Below are 22,838 nucleotides of genomic sequence, written 5' to 3'. Positions count from 1 at the left end.
ATCTTTAAAAATACAAATCTTACATTTTGTAATACTTATATGTAATCTTAGTTACTTTCCATTCTGGGATTAAGGGAGCCCATGCCTGGTCTGAATAAAAACAGAGATTTATCATTACCAGTAAGAGGAAATGATAAAATGGCATTTGCCTACCCAGAAGTTTCTCTCAGACAAAATGTGCTTACTCCCACAAGCCCTGTGCTTTCTGGGGTATTAGCTAATTACCCCCAGTCTTTTGTTTGGGTTGCTTGCTTGTTTTGCTGTTGTTTTTGAGATCGGGTCTCCTATAGCCCAGGTTAATCTTGAATTTGCTGCAGGGCCCAAAATGGCCTTGAATTTCCTCCTCCACTTCCCAAATGCTAGAATCATAGGCCTGCCTTACTACACCTGGCTTCTGGTCTCTCTCATCCCTGACCATGTATGTGTGTGCACAGGTGAGTGTATGTCTGTGTATGCACGTTGGTGGGAAGGCCAGAGGTTGACATTGGGTGCCTTCTGCTTATTTCTCTCCACCTTCTGCTTTTAGATTATTTATTTTACCTTATATGTGTGAGTGTTTTTGTCTGCATGTATGTATGTACACTGTGCATGTGCCTGGTGCCTTTGAAGGTCAGAAAAGAGCATCAGATCTTTGGAACTAGAGTTACAAATGGCTGTGACTTACCATGTGGTGGTCAGAGCCAAACCAACACTAAATGCTCTTAACCCCTGAATCATCTTTCCTGCCCCTCTACCTCATTTTTTGAGACAAAGTTTTTATAACCGTGGGCTTTTCCACCTGCACCCCAGTTCCCGAATAACTACTCAGCGACTTCTCTATTTGTGAAAAATGTTTGAATAAATGCCTAGGCCGTAAGCTTTAGCTTGTTCCCTGACTAGCTTGTGACTCTACACAACTCATTTAAACTATCCCAAGTTCAACCACATGGCTCTGTTTCGTGAGCCCCGGGTCTGGGCCAAGCATCTTCCACCTCTAACTATCTCCTAGAGTTCCCATCTCTTTCCCAGAACTCCCACCCTCTACTTCCTGCCTTTTGCTAATAGGCCATCTGCTTTTTATTGGCAGGTGATGCGTCCACACAGTACACATGAGATTCTCTCCACAGGACTTCCATTGTATCTGAAGCTCACTCATTGGGCTAGGCTATCTGATCCGTGAGCTCCAAGAATCTGTCAATCTGCCTCTTCAGGGCTGGGATTATAAACAATGGCTGGCATTCCCTGAGTGCTGGGGGATCTGAACTCTGATCCCTGAGTGCTAGACACCATTGCCTGAGTTGTTGCCCCATCCCTTGTTTCACAGTGTTACTTGTAATGCTGTGACCATGTAACTATATAGTGACCAGCTCTTACTTCAGTTTCCTGTCTTAAAAATGAGTCAATAAGCAAGCGCGAGGCCCTGGGTTCGGTCCCCAGCTCCGAAAAAAAGAAAAAAAAAAAGGGAGTGAAAAATGAGTCAATAAGCCCCGTTTCCTTCAAGGCCACTAAGAGAGCCCAACCAGATCAAGCGGGCTCCCATGAAAGTCCAGGATGAGCAAGAAGAGTGTTAGTTTCTCTTTTTCTTTGAATGTATTAATTTAGTGTTTTTTGTGTGTATGAACATACATGTACATGTAAAAGCATGCATGTGGAGGTCAGCGGACAACCTGTGAGAACTGGTTCTCTTCTTCCATTTTTAGGGGTCTGAGTAATCAAACACAGGTCCTTAGAGTTTGGTGGCAAGTGTCTTTACCAGCTGAGCCATCTAGCCAGCTTGTTAAGGTCCATGAGATAAAGTGCCTGAAGAGGCAGCCGATTGACACCAGGGTGTAGAAAATGGTCGCTCTGTGCCTGTGGAGCAAGAATGGTTTCCTAATCACATTTGCACTTATGGTTGAGAAAGGCTCCTTTGGGACAGGAATGAAACTTTGACACACCAAATCGCTGGCGACATCATTGCCTTGTCCGAAACAGGTTCATCTCTCTGGATTAAAAACTGTCTTTCTGCTGGCTTCAAAGTCAGGGAGGTTTTGCATGTGTGCATATGTGCATTTTGGTCGCAGTCCTGGGGATTGAGCCCAGAAACTCCTGTCTCTGTACCGTAGCCAGCCCCAACCCTCTTCCTTTTCACTTTGGGACAAAGTCTCATTAAGTTGCCCAGGCTCGCCTTGAACTCACCGCTATAGCCTTGACAAGCTTTAAATGTGATCGTCCCAATAAGTTAAAGTGACAAGTCTTCACACCAGGTTATTATAGAATTCATTATACATCTTTGTAAAGAAAGGGAAGACGGTCCCCTAACCAGAGGTCTGCACTAGTAAAGGTCACACTAAACTGGACTTTCTTGTAACTGCTGCAATTTCGTATGGGTGAGCATTTCCTCCTATGATTAAACAGTGTTGTTCAGTAGGGGTCTTTGGGGGTGGAGCTCAGACTACAGACTTGTTGAAATTTATTTAACCAATCTTATTGTTGGACATTTCAGTTTTAATAAGGCAATCACATCTTTGTCACAAAATCATTACATATTCCTTGGTTATGCCTTTGAATTCCTGGAAGTGGAATTACTGGTCCAGAGGATACATTGTTGCCAACTTGTTTCCAGAGAGTGATTTTTACCCACTTATATTTACCCACTTACACTCCCACAGGCAATTTCACAAGGCTCAAACAGAGGTTCTGGAGTCATTAACTGTCAAACGCCAAACTAGAACTTCCCACCCGCTCCGGGCTTCCTTCTCGTTTTCCCGCCCACTCCATACACCAGCCCAGAGCCACACGCGCTCAATTGCCCAGCTCTTCCCAGGTTGGCCCGCCTCTTCCTCGTTCCCTATTCTGTCCAATTAGAAACAGGAATTTTTCAGTCTCGTCGTACGATTGGTAGATGATAGTGTCCATCAGGTTCGGGGGGCGGGTAGAGAGGGTTGACGGACGCGGCGAGTGACCAGTGCGAGCCCGGAGTAGGCTGTGCGCTGGCCTGGAAACGCTAGACCTGTGAGGTGTGCGGGTGGCTGGTGGAGTGAAGCTTTGGTAGACATGGCTCCCAACGCGTTGGCTCCTGAACCGGAGCATCCGAAGGGCATCCGTGCCGTGTTGCTGGGGCCTCCCGGGGCTGGCAAGGGGACCCAGGTGAGTGTCTGTTCCGTGCCCGGCGGCGGAGCCCGCGGAGCTGCAAGGTCAGGGCGGTCGGAGATCCGGAAGCTCCTTTCCCGCCCCGGAGCAGGGTGGTAAGCCCTGGCCTGCAGAGACCCTCTCGCTGTCTCCAGTTGTGGCAGGGTATTTAGGAGAGGGTCCCAGTCTCAGTAAAGGGGAAGCTGGGTTGGGGGTCTTGGGAGAACCCAGGGTCGTGTTAGGGCATCCAGGGGGTGTTATTTGAAAATTGTGAAAGACAGGGCGATTCTCCTGGCTCGAGCTCCAGATCACAGGCCCGAGTGGGAGAAAGCTTTGTGACCAAGACGCCCTGGGAGTTGAGAGCGAATTGCCCTGAGTCAGGGATAACTTCCAAACACAAGGGGGTAAAACTTTTCTTTTTAATGATTAATGACTAGGGGTACTAAGAAGTCTCCACGTGGGGCAGAGTGGGAGCTGGCGTATGCTGATCGAGGCGTTCTGCCAAGAGGCATGAGCTGCGTGAACTACCAGGGTTGGGGGTTGGGGGGATGGGAGAAAACCTTTCCAGCTCACCGGAAAGCTGGAGATGAATGAATAGATCGTGTTCATAAACCGCAGGAATCATGGAGGGGTGTGAGTGAGACAGGGAGTGCTCATGGAGTAGCATGGGATGGCTCTGGTGGTTGTAATTGAGCGATTTAAGGACTCTTTTTTTTTTTTTTTTTTTTTTTTTTTTTTTTTTTTTTTTTTTTTTTTTTTTTCTGGGGCTGGGGACCGAACCCAGGACCTTGTGCTTCCTAGGTAAGCACTCTACCACTGAGCCAAATCCCCAACCCCGATTTAAGGACTCTTAACATGCAGGGTCAACAGGTAGGAAAACAGGCCCAGAGGTCCAGTGACTTCAGTTAGTGAAGTCGGTTTCACAGAGGCTTGTGCCTCCAGAGGATTGGAGTTGCTTTCTGCCACGCAGAGCCTTGCTTGACATCTAGGTCATAAATTCATGCTCCCATCTTGGGTTTGCAAGCTCATGTGGTGGGTTATTGGTGTCCCTTTCTTACCCAGCCTTTGGCAACACCCATCCACCCCCGCCCCTGTCTCCCCACCTTGGTGATCATATTGCTCTGAAGAGGGAATTCCTTCAAGGTTGGGTTCCCAAGCACTGTCCTCCCTTTTCCTAGCCCTGTTGAGTTTATTGTTTTTGAAGATACCTCCCGTCTCTCTCCCTATCTCCCTCCCTCTCTCTCTAACACATAGGGTGAGAGAGGGTGTGTGTGCAGGGACATAGAGAAAGAGAGGGACATGCGTGCCGTGGTGCATACGTGGAGGTCAGAGTACAACTTGCTGGAGTCCTTTTCTTTGTCTACTATGTGGAGCTCAGGGATCTAACTCGGGCCATCAGACTTAGTGGCAAGCTCCTTCACCTGTGGACCCACGTCACCTGTGCTGTTTGCCAAGTTCTCAAGCCTTGACAAGCACATGATCATCTCCTGGCACTCCACAGAGTTTGATGAGTGATACGGATCGATTAGGGTGGGGGTGGGGGTGACCGGAGAAAGGAGGTCTAGAAGGCTTTAGTTAATTTCTTCTGACTTTGCCTCTGCCCCTGGGCTGTAGGTCACAAAGGACCACTGTACCTCCCCTCTGTAAACTTAGGGGTTCTTTTGTGAGGTCTCACCAGTACCTCGTACTCAGTGATTCTGACACCTCTCGTTCCAGTTGCAGTCACGCTAGGTTATCAGGTAATGCATAGTGTAGCCATGATTAATCTTGAATGCGGACAACTTGGACTTGGAGTTTATTTAGTATAGACAGTGACACTTTGTTTCTTTTAAGTGTTACCGAAGTTGACAGTTTCAGTAGCGAAATGGGGACTAACTCATCCAGGGTTACAGCGGGGGCTTTATAGTCTGCCTCTGTGGATGTCTACATGCGTAGAAAGCCCTGGAACTTCTCAGTGTTTCCACCTGAAGATGTAAAACTTACAATGACATTGGAAGGTTATGGCCTGTCTGTCGGGACCACCCACACATTCCTAGCTGGTGGTGGATGGAGCACGTGACAGCTAACGGTGAACATTGACCGTAGCATAGCTCTCTGCCCCCCGACTCAGGTGTAATACAGCACCAAGCTGATTTATTCAGACATGGGAGGACATTATGCAGTGAGCTCATTAAAGATGGTGCGAGGCCGGTGGAAGTTGGTCCAAGAAGGCTTTGCAGTGACTCGAAGTTTGGCTTCCAGGATGAATATGGCAGCCCATGGCCGCCTGCAGTCCCAGAGTCTGAGGCAGGAGGAGACTGAAGAGACTAAGGCCAAATTGGAAGACAGCCCAACTAAACTTGGAGGCTGGCCTAGCTGCAGAGCGAGACCCTGTGTCCGAGGACACCACCACAAAACTAAGAGCTGGGACTTCAGCAAATACCCAGCACTCACTTAACCTCTGCCCGCCTCCCTCTCCACATCAGGAGCCATAATAATACTGGCAGTTGTAGCTTCATAGTGTTGAACAAAAGTCCACACAAAGCCATTGTAAGTTTTAAATACACCTATGGGAGCAGGCGCAAGCTTAGCTACTGTGGAGGCTGAAACAGGAGGCTCACAGGTTCAAGTCCTATCTGGGCTGAGACTGAAATCAGCCTGAGCCAAGTAAGCAGGGCTGGGAACCTGTTCGCTGGCCGTTTGTTTACCTAGCTGTGTGAGGTCTAGCGAGGTCTTGTGCAGAGTCCTCAGTACCACAAGAAGCAAAAGAGTGGTATAAGAGGCCCCAGTAGCCATCAGCTGGTGGCGGCCATTGCTTTCCCATCCACCCTCCCTACAAATTACGTTAAAGGAGCTCCAGGTACCATAGCAGTTCCATAACATATTTTAGTATCTCTAAAACAAAACCTTTTTAAAAATACATAAGTTCAGTATCCCCTAAAACTGTAATAAATTTTCATAGTTAATTTTCAAATTTCTACCAGTCCCACACATAATTTTAAATCTTCCTGGTGGGTTTTTTGTTTTGTTTTTTTTTAATCTTTAGAAAAGATATTCAGCATGCATACAAGGGCGTGTGCATGCCTGAGTGCACACATGGAGGCCAGAGAACAACCTCCAGTCATCTCCTTCCACCATGTGGGTCCCTCGTGATGAACCGGAGACAGCAGGCTTGGTGTAGGTGCGCCGTCTTGTCTGCCCTCTTCCCTTTCTTTATGCTTTGTGGAAGAAGCCGCCTTGTCCTGAGAATATCGTCCCTTTTCTGGGAACTTTCAGTTATATTCCTTTGGTGTGTTTAACCTCTTCCCCTCTACCATTTCCTGCAGATATTGTTTACTGCATCCAGTTTATCAAATTCCGTTCCTTGGCCTGGCTACCCAGGCACTGCCATGGCCTGGCCTTCGGTCGGACACTTCCAATGTTGTTTGCCTTTGATGGGTTAGGAGCTGTTCCTATCTGTTGCCTAAGCCCAGCAATTAGTAATTATGGGCGGCGAAACAGTGCTGTTCTGATTATTACTCCTTTTTCATTTCTTAGCTGGAATACCTCTTTTCTTCCCTCCTCCTTTGTCCCCTGGTCTCAGCGGGTAGCCCAGGCTGGCCCAACACTCACAGTGCTCCTTCCTCAGCTTCCTAAGCGTGGGATTCCAGGCGAGCATCACAGATCTATAGAGGTGCTCGCCCATTGTGGTTTATAAAGTCCATTTAAACGTTTGGTTTGTTCCCTCTCTTTGTCAGCCTTCCAAGTAATGGGTTGACTATGGAATGTTTTCAGTTGAGAAATTTAAAAAAAAAAAAAACAAGAAATCACATCTCGTTTTTCCTGTGAAGATCAGAGGCTCTGAGAGCAGTAGGCCTCCATTTCTGTATAGCAGGAGTCACTTGTAGCTGAGCCGTATTTTGCTTTGGCTGATCCCTTCCCAGGGATCCCCTTTATAGACTTCCCTTCGCCGCATACACCGTCCAGTCCATATTAGCAGCTATTTCCTCCTGACCTGTCCGGTGATATTTGTTTCTTTCCAACCACTTCCTCTGTCCCGGTATAATTCCATATTACATGATTTGTGTCAACATGGCTAACGTTATATTTAAATTTTTCTGGGCAAATGATGAGATAGCTCAGAGGACACCCTTTTTCTAGGCAGGATCATTCACTGGCCTGGTGCTCATCACATAGGTCAGACTAGCCGGCCAGTGAGTGAGTCCCAGAGTTCCCTCTGTCTGACTCCCCAGTGCCGGGATTATAAGCGCACATCACCACAACCAGCTTGTTCGTGGGTTCTGGAGTTAGAGTTCAGGTTGTTGTACTTAGAAAGCAAGTGGTTTTCCACCTGTGCTGTCTCTCCCGATAGCACACAGCAACTGAGTGCCTTAGACAGGATTCCAGCCCAGCCGTATTCTTTACAGTCTGGGCGGGGCGGGGCGGGGCGGGGCGGGGCGGATCGGATCGGATGTGTGCTCCCACGTGACCAGGGGTAAACGAAGGCGGAGTCTTGCACCTGGCTATGGTGTGCGTGTGTGTGTGTGTGTGTGTGTGTGTGTGTGTGTGTGTGTGTGTGTGTGTGTGTGTGTGTGTGTGGTCGCAGCTCTAGAGTCACCCGGAAGTGACTGAGCAGCCTATGGGGGGTGTGGGGGGGACACCCCTGAACACTTGAGTTACCAGACCAGCTTTTCTCTCTGGTGTTTAACCCTGGCTTCTGTGACCTATCCACCCAAGTTAATTTTAATAAACACAGCGTAGATTGGCAGGAAGCTCCATTCCCTGGGTGTGTGTCCGGGACATTGCGGGACATTCATTCCGTCTCACTGGGTTCCATCCCCTAAGAGGTGATTTCTTCACCTCGGTCTGTGAATCACAAACCAGAATTTCCTGCATGAGCCCATTGATTGTTTTATGTCGCACACCAAGGAAACACCCAGTTTAAACAGGGATGCCAGCTACTTAACTACCTCTATAAACCACCGAATGAAAGGCCGGCACCTGTGAGTACAGAACAGATCCGCAGTATCTGAGACCTTTTTCCGTTTAAACCACACCAGGCTCTGAGTGCGCATGTGTGTCCATTTGATGATACTGTGGAGAAATCTAATGTGTGGCGATGGGGGGCCGTGTGTACGCGTGCGCCTCACCACCGAGCTTCGTGTATTACAGCACAGCCTGCGAGCTTTGGGGTCTGTGTCTCCTATCCCTTCGTCTCCTTGACTTCAGGGTTCATGTAAGAGGCATAAACGAATGCCACCTTTCCATCTGAACAAGTTGAACTGTGGCGGCCACTGCCGAGACAGCTAGTGCTCAGTGAGGATTTGCACGCTACACTTTGCCTGCACTAGTCCAACAGAGTCCGTATGGGATAGGTGGTGCGCGGTTATTTCCCTCTCCGTCTTAGCGATTTAAAGCCCGGGAAGGAAAAGTTAACTCTGCAAGTCACACGTGAGGTATTGGAGAGTCTGACTCAAGCTCATGCTCTTCGCTAAATGGCCATATTGAGCCTGCTGGGGCAGACACCTGTCCGTAGTTGAAGCCACTCAGGAGGAGGGGGAAAGAGCTCATAGGGCCAGTCTGAGCTACGTAGTAAAACCTGGTCACAAAACAAACTAGAGCCCCTTCTAAAACAGACGTAAAATCCCGTCTCCGTGCCACAGCCCCTTTCTGAGTGGATCGTGTTCTTCATGTTAAACAGATGTGGAAAGTGCTCTGGGTCTGTGAGAAGGCAAGTGGCGTAGCCAAGATACCGCAGCAGCTCCGCCTTGCCTCCCCCAGCTGCCTGGCCACAGCACAGCGCAGTAACAAACTCCCCCTGTGGCGGATACTCAGCCAGGCCCTGGTCCACGCCCTGTATAAAATGGTCTGTCCTAAGTACAGGCAGGCACGTGGAGTATTGCGTGGCTGCTGAGTTCGTTGTCAGTTATTACAGGGCACGTAGCTTGTGTTGCAGTGGTGTGGTTAGTGGGAACAGCTAGTGTTTGTGACGGCTTCCTGCGTGCTAAGTCCTTTACACGCACTATCACGTAATCCTGTAATTCGCACAATAACCCTGCCAGTGCTTTGCGCTGGAATGAAAGGTAAGGAAGTAGACATTGGACGCAGTTCACACAGCCAGTGAATGCCAGGGCCCACGGCCTTAACACTCTCTTGGTTTTTGTCTTTGGCCCCCACAGGCACCCAAATTGGCTGAAAATTTCTGTGTCTGTCATTTGGCCACTGGGGACATGCTGAGAGCCATGGTAGCTTCAGGCTCGGAGCTGGGGAAAAAGCTGAAGGCGACAATGGATGCCGGAAAACTGGTAGGTCTGGTCAAACTGGGATTGCTGATTTTCCTTTTCCCGGGTCCCGAGTGGAGCCCCCAGCCGAGGTGGCTGCTTGGCTTTGGCTCCGTTAGACATTCGCCTCCTCATTCATCACAGACACACTTGAAACTTGAAGACTTTACCAGCCTGTGCAGACGCAGAACACTTCCGCCGTCACAGAGAGTCTTCTGAGAGAGTCTTGTGTGCAGTGTCTCTAACAGATGGGCAGTAATAGGAACCTTGAACACAGCATAGGGTTTGCTTTAGTCTGGGTTTAGGATTTCCTCAGAACTTACTTGTATCGTTTTGTTATTTCGTGTGCACAGGCAAGCACTTTTCACAGCCGTCTTCCCAGCCCTGTTCATATTACTCTTTCTTTATTATTTATTTAATTAAATATAATTACAAGGGCTAGAGAGATGGATGGCTCGGTAGCTAAGGGCACTGACTGCTCCATCAGAGGATCTGGGTTTGATTCCCAGCATCCACATAGCAGCTCACAGGTACCTGTAACTTCAGTCCCAGGAGATCCGACATTCTCTTCTGACCTCAACAGACACCAGGCCTGCACATGGTGCACAGACATGCGTGCAGACACATGAAATAATAGATTCTTAAATAGGTGCTCGTGCACGAGTGCGTGTGTTTGCCAGCCAGACACGGTGGCCCACACCTTTAATCCCCATCACTGAGAAACAAGCAGGCAGTTGTCTGAATTTGAGTTCAAGGTCAGCCAGGGCTATACAGTGAGACCTTCTCTCAAAACAAACAATATATATGTGTACATACACACATCTATAATTACATCATTTCCTCCCTTTCCTTCCGCCAGCTCCTCCCATGGGTTGACAGTATTCTTGAAGATACTTTGTATCTATGCATTTAATAATTTGCCCATACTGAACATTACAAATTGAAACTGCTGTTCCTAAGCAGGACTTGGGCATGTATGCAGAAGAAGACTCAGGAGACGGCTTCAAAGAAACATTTTCAAAGCTCTCTTGAGGCTCACTGCTCTGTACTTCTAACGAGGGAGTTTCTTTGGGGGTGTGGAAAAGTAATCCTATGTATAACCCAATAACCAGCCTGATTTGACAAATGTTTGCTTGTGGCCAGATCTTGCTTCTAACATTTATTCCGGAACCTGACGTCTGGTAACGCTTACAGAAGTCGTTTGTTCTTGAACCCGGTAGGCTGGAGCACTGAGCCACACGGCAGTCTCTCAAACCCTTTGCTTTGTTCTTTGTTCTTGTGTCTACTTTTCTAAATTACACTCTGTCCGTGTGTGCGTTTGCCTGGCCCAGCTTTTGGGGATCAGTTCCCTCCTTCCTTCCACCATGTACTCTGAGTTCAAGCTCGGGTCTTCAGGCTTTGGTAACGGGCCTGAAGCCGTCTCATTGCCTATTGTCAGCATGTGTCTTTGGTTGGTCTGGCACTTCCTCTGTAGCCCAGGCTGGCCTCTAACTCAGCCTCCCGTGCTGAGAGTGCAGGCATGACTACCACACCTGGTTTCTCTGGTCCCTCGTTTCTGTGTATGTTGCTTGGCTGGAATCTGAACTTCGTTTTTAATCTCCCAAATTTACCTCCCGTTAGGCCTGGAGATAGCAGAGCAGTACTGGGTGATGCCACATTTGTCTGTTCAGATACCGCTTTCTAGCTCCCCCCTTGATGTCAGTGAGGCCATGAATAAACCAGGATGATAGATAATTTGGACTGTGGGTTTTGGCAGAAAGTTGTGTGTGAGAGGAAATTGGGATGTTGTTTCTCTCTGCCTACAGATGCAGACTGCACTTTGTCCCCAAGTTCAGAGCTGCTCCTAAAGAGGGAAGCTTTAGCTGCCAAGGCTGGCAGCGTTCACTGTGTAACATGGGTGGGAACTCTTCTCTGAAGGCTCTGGGGGAAAGTTTCTAATGCTAGGAGACGTGTTTGTGGGATTTTGGTGGAGGCTTGGACTACGTTGTGGTGGCTTCTCATTTCCTTGTTTCTGCTCCAATATTGCCAACCCAGTGCAATTCTTCCTCAGTCTTTGACATTCCCGATAAATATCAAATCCACATGTCCGTGTGATCCCGTTAGTCTGATGAACTTGTAAATCAGGGAAGGTTGGTACTTGCCCACATCCTGGTGAAATACCATTCCCTTCTGTTTCTCGGGTGATTTTACTGCCAGGTACCCTCATTGTTTTGAGGGCAGCTTGTTGCTGACAACAGGCTATGGATCCCTCTTCCCTTACCAGGTTTACTGAAACATTAGAGTTAACAAGGGGAGGGGTTGGGGATTTAGCTCAGTGGTAGAGCGCTTGCCTAGCAAGCGCAAGGCCCTGGGTTCGGTCCCCAGCTCTGGAAAAAAAAAAAAAAAAAAAAACCGATAGAGTTACAAGGGGAGAGACACGTCTGTGGCCACCTCAGAACTGTGGAAGTGAGGGAGTAGCGCGGATGCAGCCTGTACTGGTCAGCTCTGCTTTACTGTGATAAATACCTCAGAGAAGCCAGCTGAAGAGGAGAGAGCTGTTTTAGCTCAGTTGCAGTACTTCTGGGCCTGTGTGGAAGGAAGATGTGGCAGAGCAAAGCTGTGCACCCTAGAGAGGCAGAGAGAGAGAGTTAACAAAGATGGCCCAGCAGCGAAAGTGTGTTCTGCTCAAGCCTTGTGGCCTGAGCTCAGTGCTGAGCCATGCAAAGGTGGAAGGTGAGGAGAGGCCCCACACACACCCAAACCGTGGCGTGTGTGCCTTTCCTACCCCTCCTACGTGCATACCAATAAATGAAGTTTAAAATACAGTATTGGAGATCCAGCCCTCAACGCAGTGAGCTTGTATAGTTAAGATCCAAAGCGAAGTGGAGGCCCCGCCATGTACTCTGCTTTGGCTTCTGTGAGGCCACGCTGACTTGCTCTTCAAGACCAAGTGATTATACACAAACACTTTGACCTAGGGCAGATTTGAACCCAAACCTCTCTTCTTCAGGTGAGTGATGAAATGGTCGTGGAGCTCATTGAGAAGAATTTGGAGACTCCTTCCTGCAGAAATGGCTTTCTTCTAGATGGTTTCCCTCGGACTGTGAGGCAGGCTGAAATGGTAGGTAGTGTGTGTCGCTGTTGCGTGAAGGCCAGTGCCGGCCGGCCCGTTGTCTTAATGGCTCTGAGGAGATGGGTCTGATCTTTTACAGCTTGATGACCTCATGGATAAGAGGAAAGAGAAGCTCGATTCAGTCATCGAGTTCAGCATCCAGGACTCCCTGCTGATCCGGAGAATCACGGGAAGGTGTGTGCCCCTCAAGGGTCCCTTTGCTTCCCCACCTTTGTGGGGCAGAAGAAGCTCAGTGCCGTTTCTAGGTGTCTGGATCTTGTGCATCAATGTGCACTGCCATGGTGGCGTGGGAAGGGGTGTGGAGAGAGGAGCGCGGGATTCAGAGTCACATCTCGGTCTAGGCATGTTTTGTCTTAATATATTCTTCATCCATTCCTTGTGGATTTCATACATTTTGATCATATCTATCCCCCATTCCTCCCACTAGCCTTATAAGCAAACCCTCTGCCCCCCTCCCGTTTTAGGATGTATTTATTTTATGTATATGAGTGCACTGTCTTCAGGCACACCAGAAGAGGGCATCAGATCTCATTACAGATGGTTGTGAGCCACCATGTGGTTGCTGGGAATTGAACTCAGGACCTCTGGAAGAGCAGTCAGTGCTCTTAACCACTGAGCCATCTCTCCAGCCCGCTCTACTCCTTTCAATAATGACCCACCAATTTGTGCTGCTAATAGATTTATAGATCTGGGGTCATCCACTGGAATGTGTTCAACCTACCAGAGGCCATGCCCTGGCTTTCATAGCTCCTTAGTAGGGAGCTCATGCGCCCCTCCTGGCCCATGCTAGAATTTTGATCTCATATGGGCCTTGCGATGTGAGTTCATGAGCTCTTGGAGAATAGTACAGTGGTACCTATTTCTGATCCCAGTGTCATGTATGGAATTTGGGTGGTTCTGGCCGTTTGTTGTAGTAGGAAGAAGAGAGCCTGGGGACAGATGAAGAAGGCTGCCTAGGGGAGGTAGGCCATCCACTCAGCCTTCTTAAATGAGTGATGCTTTTCCGGAAGGGAGTAGCAGCGGGAATGAGTGTTGGTTAGGAGAGGGGCTCAGGATGCAGCCCTGATAAACTCGTTGGCCCGTGGGGGTGGGGGACAGAATGAATGACATTGGGAAGAAAGAAAGCATGGGTTAGAGGAGTGTCCATCACAGAGCTTGGGAGTCATCATACCATCTGGAGCCATGAGGTAGTGGGGCAAAACCAGCATTCTAACATGCTCCCTCGGTGCTAACTATAAATTGGGGGGTGGGGGGTGGCTGCTCATAGTCATGTGACCTGAAGGAGACTTCTGACTGGCTGGGGAAGCAAAGAGTGAGTGAGAATCCCAAGAACAAGCTGCAGGATGTCAGAGGAGGCAGGAGGGAGTGTTCCTCCTCTTCAGCAGACCCTGTGCCTCACAGGTACAGCAGGCTAGCGAGGAGCTGTCCCTCACAGGTACAGCAGGCTAGCGAGGAGCTGTCCCTCACAGGTACAGCAGACTAGCGAGGAGCTGTCCAGGCTTATGAAGCAGCTGTGTAGGTAGGGCTCGCACTCTCTGCCTTGCTGATGGGAGGAAGATGAGTCGGGAGCTGAGGACTTGACAACGATTTGATTTCACCACAGCAGTCTTCTGGGCGAGCTGTGACCTCGGCTCTGGTGACCTTCAGTCTTTACTCTGGTTTTCTGAGACTCTGTTCACAGAGGTCTGAGTTCTTGTTTTTCACGTGTCTGCTGTTGGCCCTTTGGCTTCCTAATTATCTTACCAATTGGCTCTCTGGTGTCACTGTCCTGGTGTCCAGTAGCAACTCACTTTTGTGGATGAAAGAATGGGTTTTTTTATTTGTTTGTTTGTTTTTGTTTTTTCTTTTTTCTTTTTTTCGGAGCTGGGGACCGAACCCAGGGCCTTGCGCTCACTAAACAAGCGCTCTACCACTGAGCTAAATCCCCAACCCCAAGAACAGGGGTTTAAAACCGCAGTTCTGAATCTGTGGGTCTCAACCCCTTTGGGAGTTGAATGACCCCTTCACAGGGGTCACCTAAGACCATCAGGAAACACAGGTATCTACATTATGACTCCTAAAAGTAGCAAAATTACAGCTATGAAGTAGCAACAAAGATACGTTTAAGGTTGGGGGTCACCACAACACGAGGAGCTGTATTAAAGGGCTGCAGCATTAGGAAGGTGAGAGCCACTGCTCTAGACTGTCACACGTGGTGTAGAAGCCCAGCCTGATCACTGCCCACCAGGCCCAGTGGCCCATGGGACTGTTACGGTTGTGCCATGTGTGGTCTTGCCTGTCTAGAGAACTGGGTGGTTAGGCTTCCTTTCATTTACCTTTGGTTTTCTTCATGGGTATATGCCTTGTGTTCTTAACAATGGTGTTTCTAAATGGCTAAAGAATAGCGTAGTGTATGTAATCAGAGGGCTGGGAGAATCTGGCTGGTTTTTTGAGTGGCAGCCTAGGGATACAGAGGAAAGAGTTGTGTTTGTTGCAGCCTGGCTGTTAGATGCCCCCTGTGCTCTCCCTCTCCCCGCATCCTCCTGGATGCTGTTTCTGAATGGAAACACCAGAGAAGGCTTTGCAGGGCTCACGTAGTGGAGGACCCAACTCTCCGCTGTAAGTGGTGCCGTCAGCAGCCTGCATCCCCGAGCAGCCTCACTGCAGCTGGCTTTCTGTGCAGCTACCCCAGCCGTGCCATTACCTTCCTATCTAGTGTAATCGATCTTCTTAGCTCCCCCAAAATATGTTGTGATTAAAATGCAGGATCGCGTTTTATGGCTAGGACTTCAGTATAAATAGAACTTCCCAGATAACAGACAAAATATGTTCTCCCCAACCTCCGAGCCACTGGGAAGTCATAGAAGAGACAGGCCCCCCAAAAGGAAGCCCTGAGCAGACCCCCGTGAGGACACAAGCTTTCAGTTAAATAGAGGGGAAAGTAAGAAAGTACAACTTGTCAGCACAACTTTAGTCCACGCTCTCAGGAAGCAGAGGTTCATGGTTCCACCTGAATTTGAGGCCAGCCTGGTCTACATAGTAAGTTCCAGGACAGCCAGGGCTACGTATCTTACATTCCTTATCTCAAAAACAAACAAAAACGCCTCCCAGCAATAACAGAGGAAATGCAGAGCTCAGCGTTGGCTGCTGTGCACAGCGGCCCTGCCTCCTCTTCTCGGGTGTCCAGATTCCTTGCGTGACCATCCCCAGTTGGGAACACGGCTTGCTGCTTCGAAGGCGTCAGTGCGGGTGCAGCCCCCGCCACATTCTCAGCACCAAATGAAGACGGCCTGCTTCTGACTTGGTTCACTGGTTTTGTTCGATTTTTTTTCCTTAGGATTTTTTTCATTTTTAATTGTGTGTGCGCACGCGTGCGCGTGTCCTTATGCATGTAAGTGTGCACGAGTGCAGGTGACCACAAGTAAGAAAACTGTCTGATCCTGGCACTAGAGAGTCACAGGGTAGTTGTGAACTGCCCAGTCTGGGTACTGGAAACCAAACTCAGGTTCTCTAGAAGGGCAGCAAGCATTCTTAGCTGCTGAGCCATCTCTCGCCCTGTCTCTATTATATTTGTGCCTGGTGCGTGTGGGGTGTGTACCTGCATGCTACAGCTCACGTGCGGAGGCCAGGAGTCGGTTCTCTGTACCGTGAGGGCCCCAGGAACTGAGCTCAGGTCATCAGGCTTAGTGGCAAGTGAAATTCTCCTACCTCGGTTCTCCCAAATTCTGGGATTATAGGCGTGAGCTACCACACATAGCTTCCTTCTTTAAGCCGGAGTCTGACTGTGTTGCCCAAGCTGTGTTTCCTCCTCTTAGCTTCCCTGGTAGCTGAGATATGGGCATAGCTACTGTGTCCATCTTCATGACTGGCTTAACTCGTCCTTTCCCTAATGCCTTGACACTGCCTGGTCTTACCTCAGCTCCCATTGATCTGTGTGTTCATGGGGTGTGCGCATATCTCTAACATGTTTTCATGTGTTTGATGAGATTAGAAAGCGGTGCAGCCAGGAGTGTGCTTGTGATCCTGTGAGACTGTAGCACGGGAGCTGAAGGTCAAGGCTGGCACAGGCTCTGTACCAAGCCCCGTCTCCAGTTAAAAGGAGGAGCTGAAGAGGACAGGGTTAATTTCTATCCTGTGTTCTCCAACACTGTACGGATCTTGCAGAGGACTGCCATGTTTCTTGTAGCTGTTGATTTCTGCTAAGTGCTGCTGTGGCAGACTGGTCCATCACTTTGTAAACAGATGGGTTCAGTGTAAGATCTCGTTGCAACTACGAACTTGTTTAGTGTGACTAGAGTGGAGGCTTGTGTACTGACGTCAGAGTCCTTCCACAACCCGGATGGGCGGGTGCACCAGCGTTTGCCTCATGCTTGGACAAAGCACTCTGCGGTCGGCACGTTCCTAAACAAGAGGTAGCAGTAGCGGTCCTCTGCTGGAAGGCCAGTCGTTTCCCAAGGTGTGGGTGTGAGGTGCTAGCTGGGTTCTCTGCGGATTTAAAGTCTTCCATTCAACTTCTCTTTCTCTGCTTGTCCTTCCAGAGTCCCCTGGAGTACTGAGGCATTTCCAGGCAACCTGACTCATGATCATTTGCTGTCTTGCAGGCTGATTCACCCCAAGAGTGGCCGGTCCTACCATGAGGAGTTCAACCCTCCAAAGGAGGCCATGAAAGATGATGTATGTAAACCCAGGAAGGGAAGGAATGGGTTGGTTGGTTTTACTTAACCAGAAAGTATCACTGTCTTGTAAATAAGATGGCTGGTGGCAAATCTGGGCAGTGTCTCCCCTGGTCGCTTTATGCTTGTCCTCTGTCACAGCAGTCCCTTCCTGGCATCATGGCCATCTAAGCAGTTGGCTACTCAGGAAGAGTGTTTCCAGGAGCTGGCGCTGAAGAGAACTTTGCTGACCGTTGTGCTCCAGAATGCCCTGCCCTTGGGGTATTCAATGACTGCTGCCCTGGGTCTCCTCCATGGTCTCTGTTCATTGACTACGTGGAGTTTCATGGTCTGCTGTAGAACATGCGGGCAACAGTGGCAGAGACAAACTCATGTTGTCCAGGGTCTATAAATACAGGTCGCATTTCAAAATTGACCAATCTACCAGAGTCCTTTCTCCTCTCACTTGCTGCTTTTAGGACGTTAGTGGGTAGGGCTGCAGTAATTACGGTAAACATTCAAGCATCTAAGACTGGAGGTGTTCATATGCTTGGGCTTCCTGTTTCCGTCTTCCAACTCAAAGTTGAGCGGCCTGAGCACGGAGCACATAGAGAGCATCTCTCCTTCGGGACCTCTGCTTCTGGTCTAGCACAGTTCTTCATTAGAGAAGCTCTAGATTGACTCTCTTGCCTTGAGTGGCTTTGGAACCAGGCAGCATCCCAGGCAGAATGGTCCCCTCTAACAATCCCTCCTTCTGTTCCTTGTCATTCTCAGATCACTGGGGAGCCCCTGATCCGCAGGTCAGATGACAACGAGAAAGCCTTGAAGACCCGCCTGGAGGCCTACCACACTCAGACCACTCCGCTTGTGGAATACTACAGGAAACGGGGCATTCACTGCGCCATTGATGCGTCCCAGACCCCTGACGTGGTGTTTGCAAGCATCCTGGCAGCCTTCTCCAAAGCCACATGTAAAGACTTGGTCATGTTTATCTAATGTTGGGTGAAGGGCCTCTTTTCTTCCTCTCTGTGAAAGGAATGGTGGGTGGTCGTGGTTAGGTAGGTAGAAGGAACTTCCTTTCTCAGACAGCAAGGTCACCTTCTAATGTACTGATTAAAAAGCACTTATTTGATGTGTCTCGTATGTGCAGTGCTCATCTGTATGTGTGTGGTGTGTGTGCTGGCCCTCACATTCTGAATCTTGTTTACCAGATGTTTGCGTTTCTTTTTATTGTTTTAGAAATTAGCACACAGGGTATTTGATACCAGATACCATTATGACTCCTTTTTTGAGATGGTTTCTGTGTGTCCCCGTCTGTCCTGGAACTTTATAGATCGTGCTGGTCTAAAACTCATAAGATCCTCCTGTCTCTGCCTCCTGAGTGCTGGGAATAAGGCATGTGCCACTGTGTCCAGCCTCATAACACTTTTTTTTTTTCTTTTCTTTTTTTTTCGGAGCTGGGGACCAAACCCAGGGCCTTGCGCTCGCTAGGCAAGCGCTCTACCACTGAGCTAAATCCCCAACCCCCTCATAACACTTTTTAAACAAGACATGTTTTAATAGATTTTCTAACCCCTCCTGTGTTATTAGCCGCACTCTCACACTCTCTCTCTCTCTCTCTCTCTTTCTGTCTTTCTCTCTCAGCCACACTCTTAATTCTATTTTTGGCCAAAAAAAACTGCTCAGTACCCTCTGCCAGGCAGCCTAGTTATGACTTTACCACAAGCAGCTGACTCCGAGTCTAGGGTCACATGAAGTCAGGCAGTGTCACAGTTCCTGATGCACATTCTTGACAGGAAACAAAAAGCCACAAGTCATTGGGTGCATAGGAATCATTAATTTTTTTCCCCCTTAAATGGAATTTAAAAGACATTGCAGAGTCCAGATGCTGCTAGGATAGGGCGTCCACATGGAACAGTGAGGCGGTTAGACTGTTCTTGGGATCCACGTCCCAGTGCTGTGAAGTTCAGACCACCTGGGACTTCCTGTTACACAGTGAGCTGTTGTCAAGGAATTATGCCAGGTAGAAGGTCCTTCGGGGTTCAGGTTGTCCCCTAAGGTCGGGCCAGACAGACCCAGTTAGGGAAGTTTGTTTTTGTTTGCCTGTTTCTAGGGTTGAGCCAGTGACCGGGGATAATCTCTTTGGATTCATTCCCATCAGAAATTTATTCAAACACAGGGTATAAACCCAAATCAGATGTATCCCTTTCAAATTTAACCCTTTACCCCCTATTTCATGATGGGTAGCCACAGGCTCCCCAAGAGAAGATCACCCCAAAACAGGACCACCTATGGTCATTACAAGTTTCTATTCGTAACCTTGGCTCCCATAATTATGAGTGTCCTATGGTCTGTGCTGTGCCTTTTGGTCTCTGGTTGCTTTGTGACAGATAAATTAGTGGGCTGCTGTGATGAGACCTCAGCCTCCGGCCTCTGGAAAAGCCATTAGAAAGTCAGTGACGTAAATAATTCGGCCTGCCTCAGCATAACCTCCTGCTAACTCTAAAGTGCTTGGCCCCCATCTGGCCTGGGCTCTCCTACTGTCTGAATCTGTCGGAGGGCTTGTCTCCACATGGAAACTCATGGGTACGTGGCCATCTCGCCTCCCTTTTGGCCTCCAAGTGTCTGCTGCCACTGCCCTGTCTTGTTTTCTTGGCTTTAAGCTAATTCTGTCTGCTCTTAAGAGAAACCCAGTCTGGCTGTGTGTGTTTCTGGAAAGCACGTGACTGCTGGGAATGGACAAGGGAGAGGAGTGAAACCAAAACTATCCTCTGGGGCTGCAGGAATATGCCATCTTTGTCTGGAGGGGGTGGTTCTGTGCATCCTGCAGTTGACTTTTCCTGACCTAGAGCAGCCGTAGGCACTTGACCTCTAAGTACAGGTCCCTGAGTGGTTGCTAATTAAATGTGACTGATCTGTGCCTGTACAGACATTTGCCACCTGTCCATATACATACATATATACATATATGTTTATGTATGCACATACACCAAATGCATGTTGACATTTAGGCTTCAGATAGGAGCTAGGAAATCCTGGGGTACCTGCTCCTTGGTGGTGGTTGGGTTTGTATTTTTGCTTTAATTGCAGAGTTGTCGCCTCAGGGTATGAGAGCTTTCAGAAACCTGACAGAGAAATGTCCAGGATTTGATGCATCTGGTTGCATGGCAGCCTTCCCTGATGTTTGTTTGTTTTAAAAACCCATTTTGTTCTTTCTTGTTTCCTCTCTATTTCAGCCTAGTAGCAGAAGGCCAGGCGCGACCGCACCACTGCTCATCTCCCCGCCGTGTGATCCCCGCTCTTAGGTGCTGGGCAGAAGAGAAAAGGGTGGACATGGGAAGGAAGGATGATGGATGGTGAGGGAGGTGGGGAGGGGCTCAAAAGGAACATTTGGAACAGTGGCAGTGTTATAATTAGTAAGTTTTTTTTTTTTTTTTTTTTTTTACACATAGGTGAGAATTTTTCAAGTATAAGCAAGGGAAAAGATTAATTTTTTTAAAAAACTGTGATTGGGGGGCATTGGTGCAAATAAGGAGACTTGGTATTCTTTTTAAGCAATCAGCGTCTCGTTTCCTCTGGACCATATAATGCTCTCTAAGAGACCTCAGCATCTACATAAGAACCTCATGGATCTCCAGGCCAAGGACACAGCAGTCAGACTGGGCCTGTGTCCTGTGCAGAGGAGGGACTATTGACCAGCGGTGGCCCCATTCCATAAGGACTCCCCTGCGCGTATGGAAGAGATGGGGGTGTGAGCTAATGGGTGCTGGTCGTGGGGCGCAGGGGGAGACGGATCCCACACTTGTGACTTAAGAGTTGCCTGCTCTGGTGACAGAGCCGCCAGCCACCCAGCTCACGCGAGTCCTACAGCCTTGCCTTCATCATCCATGGGACCCTTAAAATAACTGAACGAGGCCTAGGAATGTAGCTCAGTGTGTGTGCCTGGCACTGGAAAGCCCTGGGTTCGTCCTCTACAGTGAAGGGTTAGGGAACAAGCTAACATGTCTTAAGCTAAGTCATCCAAAGATTGTCCTTCTCACCCTCAAATCCTGGGACTGGGATTGCCCGACAACACTGTGATATATTTTTCAATGAGGTGCCTTTCATAACTGACCAAATGCTGCCATTTTTGACCCCTGAGTCAATAAAATATGTTGAAAATTTGTATCCCTGTTGTAGCATTTGTTTGAGGAATTCTGGACTACAAGACAAAAAAAAAAAAAAAATGTCAAACTCTGGACCTGTCTTTAAAGCCAGTTCTCAATGATGGTTAGCACGCTGTCCTAGGACGTATACCTGTGCACTCCTAAGAGGACCCTTTCTACTGTCAGCGCCTGTGGTGGATGAATGACAAACCCCAGTAGTCAGTCACGCACTTCATTGGTATTGTCTTACGGCCTTGGCTTAGTGCCTACCACAGCAGGCATCGGAGAAACCGCCGGGCCAGAACACACAGACAAGGATCTGCTTCCTGCTCTGCTGGATAATGAGGACCGGACAGTTGTCTGCAGCCTGGTAAGCGTCACACCGATGGCCTCCTTCCCAGCTGCCAGTGAGCTCCCCCACCACACACGCAACCCCCCGCCCCCTGTTTAGCACCCTCCTTGCCTCTTTGTGTGTCCTGTTTGCAGTCCGTTTACTTCCCAGCAAGAGTGGACTTAAGCTGCTAATGCAGCGGCTGGTGTAGCCGGAAGCCTTTGCTCTTGAAAAGCTGCCTCTGCCTGTGAGGTTTTCCGAGAAGTTGCTGCTCTTCCCGAAGCCAGGGTGAACTGGAAGCACCACCGCTCTTCAGGCATCGTGTGACTCTGGCCTCTGAGATTCTGTGCTCACTGCTCTTAGTTCCCACCTCTGCTGTTGCCTTGAGACGGCGGCATGACTGCTTTGCTCAAATGTTTGCATTCTCTGGGCTGTATGAATGTCTGAAATGTTTTGGCTTTTCTTGATTGTCATATCCGATTAAGAAAAAAACTGTCTGTCAGCCCGACCTGGGAAATGGCACAGCGTGACCAAGAAGCACAAACTGCGCCGAGACTGAGCTATCCGTACTTGCTGCCTTTGACCTTGGTTTCCTCACTGTATCAGGAGGCTGAAGGAAAACCGACTAACATCGAACCAAATACCTCGTGGGTCTTCTGCCCTGCTCAATTCCTGTCACCCTCACTGAGACTTTCCTCTGTGGAGAAAACAGGCCTCCTGCTCCCAACTCAGGAAGCCGTCCTCTGTCTTACAAACAGGCACAGCTGGAGATCTCTCTCCAGCACAGACTTTGCTGATCAGTGTGCAGCTGTGTACCGAGAAGGGCCTCCCCAGCAAGGGCTCCTCCTCAGTCCCTGCCAGTTGTGAGGACCAGGGTATATGTCACCTCTTAGGATCTCCTGTGTACAGTGACACCAGTACCAGAGAGGGACAAAGAGCAGCCTTAGACAATGGCTTGGCACACCGTGACAATTCAGGAGGAACTCCTTCACCACGAGCAGCCTTGCTTCCTCTGGTGGAGAGTGGGAATGGCCCTGTGGTCAGGTGTGCTCACTACTCCTGCACGGAAAACTGTTGCCTTCTTGGGCGTTAGGAGCCAGGTCGAGGATCAGGATCGTTCACCAGAAGCTCCCCTAGAAATTATGAACCACTAAGACTGTGCAAAGTTCTCTCTCTCTCTTTTTCTTTTTTTTTTTTTTTTTTTTTTTTTTTTTTTTTTCTTAACCTTAATGTATACAGATAGTGTGCTTTGTGGGAGGGTCAACCCTATGGAGGTAAAGTTCCATTACA

The 22,838-nt window shown here is 48.9% G+C and overlaps 1 protein-coding gene across 2 annotated transcripts; it reads left to right on the top strand.

Moving 5' to 3' along the window:
• The first annotated feature begins 2,917 nt into the window (after nucleotides 1–2,917).
• On the top strand, nucleotides 2,918–21,239 carry Ak2 (adenylate kinase 2). Of its 2 annotated transcripts, XM_032897412.1 has the most exons (7): nucleotides 2,919–3,108; nucleotides 9,228–9,353; nucleotides 12,319–12,429; nucleotides 12,521–12,615; nucleotides 17,022–17,094; nucleotides 17,847–18,042; nucleotides 20,309–21,239. In XM_032897412.1, the coding sequence occupies exons 1-7, from the start codon at nucleotides 3,016–3,018 to the stop codon at nucleotides 20,311–20,313; spliced, it is 699 nt and encodes a 232-aa protein (XP_032753303.1). In that variant the 5' UTR covers nucleotides 2,919–3,015; the 3' UTR covers nucleotides 20,314–21,239. The 2 variants fall into 2 exon arrangements, with proteins under 2 accessions (XP_032753297.1, XP_032753303.1); XM_032897406.1 differs by lacking the exon at nucleotides 20,309–21,239 and having other exon boundaries at nucleotides 2,918–3,108; nucleotides 17,847–18,204.
• Nucleotides 21,240–22,838: the final 1,599 nt, after the last annotated feature.

The sequence above is a fragment of the Rattus rattus genome, chromosome 1, assembly GCF_011064425.1.
Source record: "Rattus rattus isolate New Zealand chromosome 1, Rrattus_CSIRO_v1, whole genome shotgun sequence".
Lineage (NCBI taxonomy): Eukaryota > Metazoa > Chordata > Mammalia > Rodentia > Muridae > Rattus > Rattus rattus.
This window is presented reverse-complemented; position numbering and strand designations above follow the sequence as displayed.